Below are 13,744 nucleotides of genomic sequence, written 5' to 3'. Positions count from 1 at the left end.
AAACTCTAATTCCCTCCTCAATATACAATCCTCTATTCCTTATTTATAGAGGCAAACTCGAAAAAAAAAACACCTTATCGCTAAACTTTCAAACTGGTAATCTTGAGAAGATAGATGGTTGTGATGTATGATTTGATCACTTATGAATTGAAACTTTGTAAGACTTTGATATTTTTCCCCCCATTTCAGTGACTGGACCTCTATCAGAACAGCAGATTGCATACGTAAGCCGAGAAACACTACAGGTAGTGGAAATATCGATCTTAAAGAATTCTGTCTTTTTATACAAAAAAAGGAATATCTGATTCTTCTGGCTATATGATTGGAGTTTATCAGCTTAGCAAAATATCAGTAAAAATTTAATTTTTAATATTACAGTTGGAAATGCCCTTTGTAAGGAAGGATCTATTTTTCAAATTAAAGTGTAAATAACTAGGAATAAACTCTTTAGATCCCTTCAGACAATATTTCTGTTATTATACGTACTGTATTTACCCCACCATTCTTTGGGGTTCAAATAAGAAACTTGACAGTTACCATAATAGGAAATAATATTTCAATACTATGTGTATTTCTAAACTATTTTCAAAATTTGCTTACTTGGTTATTGTATCTTTGTCTCCTATGTGAATATTTGTTAGTACTCTAGAGTTCTGAATTCATCGTTTCTTTGATTCTGTCTTTATTTTAAAGTAAATTCAACAGAGCAAATTATAGATTTTATATATACTTTTAACATTATAAGTAAAGTGTAATGCTCTTAAATTCTAAGTATAAGACTTTCTGATTATAATTCTCTTTTTTATTTGAACTTTCAGGGATTATATTATCTGCACAGTAAAGGGAAAATGCATAGAGATATAAAGGTGTGTATGTTTCATTAAAATAATTTTGTCTCAGTCCTCTGTTTAAAACTTTTTTCTCTTGGTATAATTGTTGTTATGCAAAGTTGTTTTTACTTTCCTGTTTTATTATTAAAAATGAAATTTTGTTGCAGGTAAAATTATTTTGGATGAGTAACATCAAGCACTTACGTCATTAATTAATGGTGGATGGGGCAGCTAGGTGGCGCAGTGGATAGAGCACCAGCCTTGGAGTCAGGAGTACCTCAGTTCAAATATAACCTCAGACACTTAACAATTACCTAGCTTTGTAGCCTTGGGCAAGCCACTTAACCCCATTGACTTCCAAAAAAAAAAAAACCTAAAAAAAATTAATAATGGCATTCCAGTTGAGCTTATCTATACTTTCTTCTGTTGACAAGTCTTCAAGTTAGTTTTGTTTTGTAATCTCTAAGATTCTTATTTCCTTCTTAAAATTAGAACTTCTTGAAACTTTCATATCTTTATAATAAAGAAACCTTTTAATATGTTAATGAAATAATGTTGATAGAACATCAGAATGAGTGATTTGAAAACTACTCAGATGACTATTTTCAAATGGCTTTCGCTTGACCTGATAAATGACAAACTTGTCTGTTAATCACTCTACCTTTATGGTCAGCAGTCTATGCTCTGTCACTTCTCAGAGAATTTCTACTGGCATGCTACCTCTCTCATCGTGAAACATCTTTTTCCTTCAACATTTATGGGGATTTTTTCTCTTATTATTTTCTTCGTTTCTTTTCCTTTTCTCTTTCTTGCATTTTCCTTTTCCCTAAACCTGTCAGAGTGTCTGGTACATAGTAGCTGCTTAATAAAGTCTTTTAAATTGAAGGCGGGGATTCTTAGGTCTGCACTGATAACAATGCTGCACTGATAACAATGGGCCCTCAACTAGAAAGAATCACATTAGAGAATTTCCTTTTTGGTGGTTTTTATTCTCCTCTCTTACCTCCTAACAAGTTTGTAAATCCCATAAAAAAGTTTGTGACTTTCAGAAGTACCTGAGTTCAAATGCAGCCTCAGACACTTAATAATTACCCAGCTGTGTGGCCTTGGGCAAGCCACTTAACCCCATTTGCCTTGCAAAAAAACTTTAAAAAAAAGGTTGTGACTCTGTAAGTAGAATTCTTCATCTTCTCTGAGCTCAAAACAAGCAGCCAAAAGGTACAGAGGTTCTAGACAATCATGTTAACAGGGATAAGGAAGTGCCCTTGTTTTAGTGCCTATTGCTTATAATTTCTTCAAGCTGAGACTCCATTAGATAGACACATTTTTTTTTGAATTAGGCAGGAAAGTGAGTTCACTCTAGCAGTGATTCAAATGATAGTCTGTTAATGTGTTAATGGAAGATTTTCATTAATAGAAAAATGATAATATCCAAGGATTAATAAAACACTAGAATATTAACATATACTAATCAATTTTTAAAGTGCTAAAGAAAGTAGAATCTTTTAAAGTTAAAGTAAAGGAAAATGGTAAATTTGGCTATAAATTTGCTGATCAGTAGATTAATGAATCCTATGTAATTTAAGCACTCAGATTTTTTGAGTCTGATGCATATCAACATTTTAAATATTTTTAAATTTTTTAACCATTAGTACATTTGTTAATAGAGTACAAGTTGCATAATTTTAATTAACATTTTCTCACTTTGAAGGGAGCAAATATTCTGTTAACAGATAATGGCCATGTGAAATTAGGTAAGTAATTTGAAATTTTGTACATAGATTCTATATCAAAATATAATGTTTCTTTTAAGATTAGATTTTTTAATAGGTAAAAGAATAATTATTAGTGAAATCTCATTTTGCCTAATTACAATGAAGAGTTCTTATTTATAATGATGCTATTTTTATTTCTCAAAATGTTTTGTTAATTTAATTACAATTACAAATATTTTCAACTGTGGAAATTCTTTAGTCCATATAAAAATCAGGAAAGAAAATATGTGGGGAGAGAAGTATATTATTTAGAAAATTCTTGTGCTTTTACCAAGCTTCAAAAAACTCACTTTACTTTGTACATCAAATATATTGATGTTTGATTTTTTAAAAAATCTTCTATTCAAACTTAAGAATTTGAGAAAGGTGATAGAAATCAAAAATATATGTAATGATAGAGTGAAAGAATACTGAGATTTCTGGATTCTTTGGAAACTGAGAAAAATCAGCTTAAGCTCTCATTGCCTATTTTTTCATCTTTCATATAATATCATCCTACTACCTTTCCAGGTTGTTATAAGGATCCATTAAGATATAATGTGAAAATGCTTTGAAAAACAAAAAGTTAAATACACAAATAGATGTGAAATGCTAATAATGAGAACATGATGCTGAAAGGCATGTTAGTCCCTCAGCAGATATGTCGGATTTATTTCAAAGAGTTAGAACTGAAAAGAACCCTTTGTTTTACAGATTAAGAAATTAAAGCAATGAGAGTTTAAGGAATTTGTGCACAGACACATGGTATCTGAGGAAGGATTTATCAGGTTCTACCTCTGCCATATCTTCCTGATTCACTATACCATGTTGCTGAATTATTAAGTGTATCATAGTTCCATTGTTTCCTTCCTCAATTCAGTATATTTCATAATTTGCTCATTTACAACAGGGATCCTAGGATCTGTGATGGCTCATTTCTGATCTTGTTTCTAGCTACATACTGATATGAGAGCTCCAGTTTAGATCCCTTCCCCCCAACAAACAACTCAGTAGTTGTTCCACATGTTGAATAGGATTCATTCAACCTATATAAGAATATAATTTGTACGTTGATTGGATTGGCTTAGTTGAAAAATTTATCTAAGATGGTTATTTCATGACTTTCATTTGCTCAAACTCTAGTTATATAAGTTAATTAACCACTCAGATACCACCATTTATAAGCCTCTGGCAGGAAATAATTTCTCAATATAACTACATTATTTAAAAATAATAATATATCATATCTTAATTATTGATAAGATGTTCTTGCAAGTACAAATAGGAAAAAGAAAATGTTTAGAAAACATGTAACCAACTCATCTTAAGTAGTCTATCTAGATATTTTTATGAACAATGGTAGATATGGCAAATCATGGCAAAACAATATATGTAATTTTGGTTCAGCCCTATTCTATACATAAAACACCCAGTAGTGATCTATAACTCAAGACTAGTCAGAAAAATAAAATCTAATATAATTACTGATAATAGTGCTAGGTTATAATGTGAGATCTTTTACTCTTCCTTGGGCATCTTATTTTATAATATGGATTAACATGTGTCCCTGGTGATTTACTTGGGTCTGCTTAAAGCTAGGGAGGAGTGGGGAAAAAGGGGGTCTGATATATAACTTTTAAGATCCCTGTATTTCCAGGATTCTTTGTTTCTTTTATTTAGGAAATTTTAATTTCTAAAAATTCTGTAAAAGAATTTTTTTCAGTAGCAATATAAAGGATTAATACATTGAATGATAAATTTCCCAATGTTCTTTTTCCCTCATGTTTGGGAAATTCCCTTTGATGTCATATTGTAGTGAACCTCCATAGAAATTTATGTTATTTGGAATTAAACGATAGAATCTTTATTATGTATAGATGTGATGTTCTGTAATTTTGCTTTAAATAGCACAAAGCAGTTTAGTCTTTCTACTAGATTTCTGTTTACTAAAAAAAAATCTTGCTTTAAAATACTTTTATTGTATTTATCTTTTAAAGATTTTTGTTGTAAAAACAATTGCCTTTATTATCAATCTTCCCCCTTCTTTTTCAAATAGCTGATTTTGGAGTATCTGCACAGATAACAGCTACAATTGCCAAACGGAAGTCTTTCATTGGCACGCCATATTGGTAATTTTGTTTTAATTTAATTTTAATAATAAAGCTATATTTGTGGTTATTCATAAAAACATTTTCCTGTTGAGCAAAAAAAAATAAACTGGATATTTGGAATTTTTAGGATCAGATCAAAAAGATAGTTAAATCAAAGGGAGGAAAAAGATGTACTTACTGTTTTTTTTCTAGAAAGAGTTTATTTATTTTGAGTTTTACCATTTTTCCCCCATTCTTGCTTCCCTCCCCCCCCACGCCCACTTTACATTGTTTCCATGGTATACATAGATCCAAATTGAATGTGATGAGAGAGAAATCATATCCTTAAGGAAGAAAAATAAAGAGATAATGAGTTTGTTTTTTTTCTCATAGTCTGTGATCTTTGTTCAAAGTCCACAATTCTTTTCTCTGAGATGTACTTACTTTTTTCAAAACATGTGAAGCAGAAATACTGTGTTAACTGATATAAGATAGAAACAATGTCTGTAGTAGACAAATATAGCATTGGAGTTTTATTAATTTATAAAGAAGGAACTGTAGGAAAGTATTTTTGTCATGGTAAATATTCCAGCAGAAGCTCCATAATCCTAATTTCTCATCTAGCACTTCTTTCCAAATCTCATACTATTTACTAGTTAACTCTGGGTCCCCACCACATCATACCTACATGATCACTAGTATCGTATTTGACCTAATCTCTCTAGTTCCACTTTTCCCACTATACTCATCTGTAATCTTTCTGCTGATGACATTTCTACTGAAATAAACCCTATTTTTCTTAGCATTGATTACAAATATTTGGTCTGCATTTGCCTTTCAAGCCTTTATCCTCCACTCATCTCTTTGAATAGCTGTCTTTTTCACCCAAACCAGTCTGCTTATTATTCCCAAAATGCATTCCTTTCTTTGGGCTTTCCCTTAAAGAACTCTTTCCTTTTTTATGCTCTGCTGCCCTACCTTATGTATTCTACTTAACCCTCACCCTTTTTATAAGGGTTAGATGCCATCTCTGCCAGAAAGTATTCCCAGGGTTATTACTCCCTCCTGCCATCTTCTGTTGTCTTATAGGACTTCATATCAGTATGCCTCAGAAGTAGCATTGAACTTGAGATCAAGAGAGACCCAAGGTCAGGTATATACACTCAGACACTCACTGTTTATAGGACGATGGGCAACTGATTTCATCTGTTTAATCTCCTTTTGTCATCTCTAAAATGGAGGTGGTAATTGTAGTGCTGACTTCACAGGATTCTTTTAAAAAAGTCAGAGATAGTATTTGTAAAGGTCGCATATGCCATCATCATTTAGCATTCATTATGTTATCATTATTGAGGGTGATAAATTCTCTCTCCAGTTAAATGATAAATTGAAGTCTTTTCCCATTCTTGTGTCATGTTCCCAAGGATAGTATCCTGCAAAGATAGCAGCACAGTACATGTTGGTTGTGTATTATGATGACTTTTAGACTATTTTTATGAGTCGGTTTAATCCAAAGTCCCTTTGGCTTCAGGAATGTATGAATACCAAAACACATGAAGCAAGTGCACTTAATAAATATAATTAATCTAGAATAATTAATCCAAATTCTTTTATTCTTATCTGAACTTGTTACATTATAGTAGGATAATTTATTGTTTTTAATGTTCCTTCTTTAAAACTTTTTTGACTAGGGGTGGCTAGGTGGTGCAGTGGATAAAGCACCAGCCCTGGAGTCAGGAGTACCTGGGTTCAAATCCAGTCTCAGACACTTAATAATTACCTAGTTGTGTGGCCTTGGGCAAGCCACTTAACCCCATTGCCCTGCAAAAACCTTAAAAAAAACTTTTTTGACTTAACAAAGGAGATATTTTTCTTTTATTCAACAAATAAATTTTTAACTTTTAATAGTTCAGTAATCCAGCTATGTATGCCAAATTAAAGTTACAGAATCAAAGTTTTGAGTTAGTATAATTAGATGGCTCAGTGGATGGATAGAGCACTGGGCTTGGAATTAGGAGTAGAAGGGGGGAAGGTAAGGGGGAGTAAGTGAGCCTTACTCTCATCAGAAGTGGCTCAGAGAGGAACTAACACAAACACACACAAAATATCCTGCAAAACAAATTTGATAGAACCATGATTAGAACAAAATTGTATCAAATTTAAAAGGAACAAAAAATCTAGGTCATGAAGCCTTGAAAAAATCTGATGATTTAATTCCTCTGAATATTTTTTAAAGAAGATAATATTAATTTTTATAATTTTGTTATTCTTTTAAAAATTGCTATTTACTATTAATTAGAATGATTTAAAAATAAAAATAAACTCTTTTGATAAACTATATTATGCAAATAATCTTTATCCTAATTAAATCAGATTGTTTGTCTACGTGTTTAACATTTCTGGCCATTGAAATAAATGGAAAATTTGGTCATTACAGTGGTGGGTCATCCTGATACCAAACAGCTAACATGAGTGAATTTTTCTTCAAACTGAGTTAAATAAGACCATGATTTAGACAATATAAAGCTTCCCAAATTCTCAATCCTAGAGCTTTCATTGTCTAAGCTAATCAGTTTAGATGGCAACAAAGAAAAATAACTACAGTAAAGAAAAGCAAATTTTAAAAAGAACACTTCAGGATACCTTGTATCTATAGAAATTATATCTATAAAATAAAACATCAAACTGAAGAGGAAAAAAGATTTCTAAAAGATCTTAAGTGTTTTTTTATCTGTGGAGGAAAATATGATGTAAACATTTACTATACTATACTCTTTCAGGATGGCTCCTGAAGTAGCTGCAGTTGAAAGAAAAGGTGGTTACAACCAACTGTGTGACCTGTGGGCGGTAGGGATAACTGCAATAGAGCTCGCAGAACTCCAACCTCCTATGTTTGATTTGCATCCAATGAGGTTAGTCTTGGGTTTGTTTGTTTTTTAAAGAGGGGACATAAATTTTTTTTAATGAAATCAGCTGCTCTTTTTAAATGATAACTTTGCAAAAGTATTTATAAACCACAGGTAATTTCTTTAATCTTGTCTGCCTAAATTGTAAATAATTTTTACTAAAATTTTCATAGCAAATTCATTTAACAATGCAAATATATTAAAGATAATTAAAATATTGCCTAACAATTTATTATTGATTTTTAGAGCATTGTTCTTAATGACAAAAAGCAACTTTCAACCACCCAAGCTAAAGGACAAAATGAAATGGTATGTATTTTCTTGATGTTTACTTAATGTTTAAGTGACTTTATGTAAATACTCAATGTTATTGTTTGATTTTTTTAGGTCAAATAGCTTTCATCATTTTGTGAAAATGGCACTTACGAAAAATCCAAAAAAAAGGCCAACAGCTGAAAAGTTACTGCAGGTATTTTGTTTTCTGAATATTTTTGTCTTTTGGTAAAAAGTCACCCAGTTACCTTTCAATATACTTTATTTGCTTTCTCCTTTTATTCCATAGCACCCCTTTGTCACACAACCTTTAACCCGATCTTTGGCCATTGAACTTTTGGACAAAGTGAATAATCCAGATCATACCACTTTCCATGATTTTGATGATGATGATCCTGAGGTAAGATGACACCCACTTAATATTCATTCCCTTTCCACCTCACCTCCCCCCCAAAAAAGGAACTTTTTTCTCTACTAAAAATCATTGATATTTTAAAATGTTTGTCATATCTACCAATCAACTCTGGTATTTGTTTATTTGTAGTAATATTTTATGTGCTTATTCAAAATTAAGCTAAAATTTTCAAAGAATCTAAAAATAAAGCTATCATTTGTAGGATTTAGTCTAAATAATTTACTCTTTTTGTTTTATTTATTTATTTTTTTTGCAAGGCAGTGGGTTTAAGTGGCTTGCCCAAGGCAATGCAGTTAGGTAATTATTAAGTGTCTGGATTGCATCTGGGGGTGGAGCCAAGATGGCAACAAGAGAGGATCCTCTCTTAGGCGCTTTCTCATAAAACTTCTAAACTAAGGACTCTAACTAAATTTTCAAGAGACGGAACCCACAGAGGACCCAGTGAGGCAGTTCTCCTACTCAAGGTAACCTGGAAAAGAGCAGAAAGGCTCTGCTCCCGGGGGCTGGAGGAACGGGCCTGCCAGAGCGAAAGAACTGCAGCCTTCTGGAGGCAGTCCCAGGGTGCTGGGAGCCATGGCTCCCAGCAGCGGGGGAGTTTCCTGACCTATGCCCTGGGGAGCACTGGGCACAAATTGGGTGAACAGCAGGGGGACCTCTGCCAGAGTGAGCACGTGAAGCCCAGCCCTCAGGGTACACAGGGAGCAGTATGGCCAAAGCAGTCCAGATCCAGGAAACAGAAGCAGAGAAACAGGCTTAGGCTGGGAAAATGAGCAAGCAGAGAAACAGGAACACCATTGAGAAATAATTTGCCTGTGAGCCCAATAAGGATCAAAACACTCAGTCTGAAGATGAGGAAGCACAAGTTCCTGCATCTAAAGACTCCAAGAAAAACAGAAATTGGGCTCAAGCTATGACAGAACTCAAAAAAGACTTTTGAAAATCAAATGAGGGAGTTAGAAGAAAAACTGGGAAAAGAAAGGAGAGAGATGCAGGAAAAACATGAAAATGAAGTCAGCAGCTTAGTCAAGGAAATCCCCAAAAATGCTGAAGAAAGTAGCATGCTAAAAAACTAGCTTAGGTCAAATGGGTAAAGCAATTCAAAAAGTTATTGAGGAGAAGAATGCTTTAAAAAGCAAAATGGGCCAGATGGAAAAAGAGATAAGAAAACTCTGAGGAAAACAAATCCTTCAGACAAAGAATAGAACTCAGGGAGATTGCTGAATTTACAAGAAATCAGGACTCAATACTTCAAAACCAAAAGAATGAAAAATTAGAAGAAAATGTGAAACATTTCATTGAAAAAACAACTGATATGGAAAACAGATTTAGGAAAGATAATTTAAAAATTATTGGAATACCTGAAAGTCATGATCAGGAAAAGAGCTTTGACATCATTTTCAAAGAATTACTACAGGAAAATTGCCCTAATATTCTAGAAGCAGAGGGCAAAATAGAAATGAAGAGAATCCACCGATCCCCCTGAGAAAGAAATCCCAAAAAACCAACCCCTAGGAATATTATAGCCAAGTTCCAGAACTCCCAAGTCAAAGAGAAAATATTACAAGTAGCCTGAAGGACACAATTTAAATACTGTGGAGCTGCAATCAGGATCTCACAGGACTTAGCAACTACATTAAAAGCTCGTAGGGCTTGGAATATAATATACCAGAAAGCAAAAGAGCTTAGAATGCAACCGAGAATCAACTACCCAGCAAAAATGAATGTCCTCTTCCAGGGAAAAAGATGGACTTTCAATGAACCAGGGGAATTTCAGATGTTCCTTTTGGAGTGGCCAGAGCTGAACAAAAGGTTTGATCTTCAGATACAGGACTCAGGTGAAGCATAGAGATTGAAGGAGAAGGGGGAAATATGAGGGACTTAATGATGATGAACTGCATGTATTCCTGTATGGAAAAATGACACTAACAATACTCATATGAACCTTCTCAATTAACAGAGCAGGTAGAAGGAGCTTTTATAGATGAAGCACAGGAGAAAGCTGGATTTGAAGATAAAATGTTGTGTAAAAATGGAGTCAATAGAAAAAAGGGAGATGTAATGGGAGAAAGAAAAAGGAGAGGGGGAATAGGCCAAGATATTTCATATAATAAGATTTTTCTTTATTACAATGAGCTATTGCAATGATATGGAAGGGGGAAGGCAAGGGGGGGAATGAGGGAATCTTCGCTCTCATCAGAGGTGGCTAGGAGAGGAAACAGCATATATACTCAATGGAATATAGGCATCTGGAATAAGAAGGAGGGGGGGAGCAGGGGGAAGGGGTGGGGATGTGAATGAATGAGGAGAGAGGATGGACCATGGGGGAAGAGTGGTCAGATATAACACATTTTCTTTTTTTACTTCTTGCAAGGGGCTGGGATTGGATGGCCTGTCTGGGACCATAGGTGGATGCTAGACCTCTAAGGGGTGGTATGGGGGCTCGGGGCCTCTTGGCCCCAGGGCCAAGGATCTGTCTGCTGCACCACTCAGCTACCCTACAGCAGAGTCAATGAAAGGAGGGAGTTGTGATCAGCAATGGCAAGGGTGGAACAATATGGAAGTAATTTTTGTGATGGACTTATCGGAAAGAATGTGATCTACCCGTGACAGAGTTGGTGGCGTTGGAACACAGACTGAAGCACATTTTTAAACTATTATTATTTGGGGGGGGGGGCAGGACAAATGGGGCTGGGTGGCCTGCCTGGGGCCACATAGCAGGTGGTCGTTGGATGTCTGAGGCTGGATTTGGACCCAAGTGCTCCTGGTTCAAGGGCCAGTGCTCTGTCCACCACCCAGACACCCCTACTATTATTACTATTTTAATTTAGGTCTTTTTTCCCTTTTTTTTGGTTTTTACAGGGCAGTGGGGTTGGGGTGGCTTCCATGCGGCGTGATTGTTGGGTGTACGGGGCAGGATATGGGCTCGGGTGCTCCTGGCTCCAGGGCTGGTGCTCCATCCACTGTACCACCTGGCCATACCTACAATTATTACTATTATTTTTTTATTTTAATTTTAATTTTTTTCTCTCACCTTTACTTTATCACTCAAGTGAGTCTATATTTTTTGGGGGGGGGATATTATGTTTACTCTTAAACAAGAATATTTTATTAATGTATAAAAAATTATTTGTACAAAATGAGAATAAATAAATATTAAATAAAAAATTTATTAAGTGTCTGAGGACAGATTTGAACTCGGCTACTCCTGATTGCAGGGCCAATGCTCTCTCCACTGCACCACCCAGCTACCCCTAAATAATTTACCCTTTTTTTTATTAATAATTTACTCTTAAAGAATACTTGCTATCCCATCAATATTACTTATCAAGAAGCATATTGAGAGTCATTGCAGAAAAGATTTAAAAAAAATTGTAATTAGACTCAGACATCCTGGATTCAAACCCTGGTTTTGCTATCTATTACCTCCTTTGGACAAAACTCTTAACCTTAGTTAACTCAGTTTTCTCAGTTATAAAATGAAGCAGTTAGCCTTGTTTAATCTCTGAGATTTCTTCGAAAATCCACAATGATCCTGTGAATTCATTATTTTTTTTGATATCAAGATTTACATAAAGGAAGCAAATTAGAAATTTTCTCTTTAAAAAAGGGAACCAAAATAACATATGACCCCACCAAACTTGGAAGAAGACTCAGAATCTCAACCTCCCATTTTCAGCTTACTTCTTATTAAGGTACTTTGGAAGCAGTATCTAGAGCTTATTGCCTGGGATGGGGGCTTGTGCAGAATGTGCCTTACCCGGATGTGGGAAAACAAGTTCTGAGATCAAGAGAAGTTTCATAGCTAACATTCCCAGTCACTGTAACAATAAGCTCCATAGTTGTCGGCTACTGTTGTTGGTACTGCCAAGTGGTGCAGCTACCTATTTTAAGCAGCAGTAAGCAGTACTTCTCCACTTTGCTGGAGTGCTTCTTATGCACAAATGAGCTTTTTTTCTTGTCTGGATAGTAGAGTCTAGAGTCAGAGGACTCAGGATCCAGTCTTGGCTTTAATACTCTCTACCCTTGTGACTTTGGGCAAGTCAGTTATCTCTCTGACAGGACAAAGGGAAAATAACTGAAAAGAGTGAATGGAAATGGCTTCCTGCAGAAAGTGAAATATTAGTTCAGATTTCAGGAAGCAGACATGAAGAGGGAGAGCATTTCTAGATATTGGAGATAGCCAAAGAAAATGCCTCAAACTGAGAGATGAGCAACAATAACAAGTGCTGAATGAAGCCTGGAAAGGGGGCATAAGTGTGGACTAAATTATGAAAAACATTGAACACCAAATGGGATTTTGTAATTAATTTTGGAAGTGATTTATTGGTGACATGATCAGACCTGCACTTTAGGAAAATCACTTTGACGGCTTAATGGAAATTGGATTGTTTTGGGAGAGACTTGAGGCAGATCTACCAGCAAGTTTTTGCAAGAGGCCAAGTATGAAAGATGAAGACCTGCACCAAGGTGTTAGCAGTATCACAGGAGAGAAGACAAATTTCAAAGAGGAAATTGATAGACCTTGGCAACAGAATGAATATAGGGATGGGGGAGGAAGAGATGGGAGTCAAGAATAACATCTAAGTTTCAAGCTTGAGGGCTTGAAGGATGTTTTAGTCCTTTACGTAAAAGGGAAATTAAGAGGAGAGGACAGTTTAAAAGGAAAGATAATGAGTTCGGTTTTGGTCATGTTGAACTTAAAATAGATATTATAAGGGGCGGCTAGGTGGCGTTAGTTAGTGGATAAAGCACCAGCCCTGGAGTCAGGAGTACCTGGGTTCAAATCCAGTCTCAGACACTTAATAATTACCTAGCTGTGTGGCCTTGGGCAAGCCACTTAACCCTGTTTGCCTTACAAAAAAAAACCTAAAATAGATATTATACATCCAATTTGAGATGGAAAGACAAGACTGTAAGGCATCAGAGATATTAGAACAGAATAGGTAGAGTTGAGAATCATTAGCATAGAGATGATAATTAAATCTATAAAAGCTAATGACCTTACAAATTGAAATAGTATAGAAAGAGAACAGAAGAGGTTCCAGAAAAGGGACTTATGGGACATCCATGATAATGGACACAACCTGTACAAAAATTCATCAAACATGAATTGAGAAGGAGCAGGTTTGGTAGGAGAACTAAGAGAAAGTGGTATCCTGAAAACCCAAAGAAAAGAGTATCAATGAGAAAAAGATCAGTGTCAAGTAGTACAAAGTGGTCAAAAACAGTGGTAATTGAGAAAAAAAGTCATTGCATTTGGCAATTAGGAGATCATTGGTAACTTTGGAGAGAACAGTTTTGGTCAATAGTAAGGTCATGTAAAGTCAAGTAAAATACTAAATTGTAGAGATTTATGAAAGTGAGATGAAAGGAAGTGTAAGGTACCCTATTCTGGAATGCCTTTTCAGTAAGTTTTGGCCATAAAGAACAGAAAGATGATAGTTGTCTGGGAGGGAATGATCAAATGAAGATTTTT

The 13,744-nt window shown here is 34.8% G+C and overlaps 1 protein-coding gene across 3 annotated transcripts in view; it reads left to right on the top strand.

Moving 5' to 3' along the window:
• The window catches only part of MAP4K3 (mitogen-activated protein kinase kinase kinase kinase 3), a 212,985-nt gene that overhangs the window by 106,038 nt on the left and 93,203 nt on the right, over positions 1 to 13,744 (top strand). For all 3 annotated transcript variants that reach the window (XM_074204313.1, XM_074204329.1, XM_074204320.1), the window contains 8 exons: positions 190 to 245; positions 819 to 866; positions 2,542 to 2,584; positions 4,641 to 4,713; positions 7,455 to 7,586; positions 7,827 to 7,889; positions 7,968 to 8,049; positions 8,143 to 8,253. In XM_074204313.1, the coding sequence (XP_074060414.1) occupies positions 190 to 245; positions 819 to 866; positions 2,542 to 2,584; positions 4,641 to 4,713; positions 7,455 to 7,586; positions 7,827 to 7,889; positions 7,968 to 8,049; positions 8,143 to 8,253 (608 nt within the window). The remainder of the gene's footprint in view (positions 1 to 189; positions 246 to 818; positions 867 to 2,541; positions 2,585 to 4,640; positions 4,714 to 7,454; positions 7,587 to 7,826; positions 7,890 to 7,967; positions 8,050 to 8,142; positions 8,254 to 13,744) is intronic.

Source organism: Macrotis lagotis, chromosome 1 (assembly GCF_037893015.1).
Source record: "Macrotis lagotis isolate mMagLag1 chromosome 1, bilby.v1.9.chrom.fasta, whole genome shotgun sequence".
NCBI classification, from domain to species: domain Eukaryota; kingdom Metazoa; phylum Chordata; class Mammalia; order Peramelemorphia; family Peramelidae; genus Macrotis; species Macrotis lagotis.
This window is presented reverse-complemented; position numbering and strand designations above follow the sequence as displayed.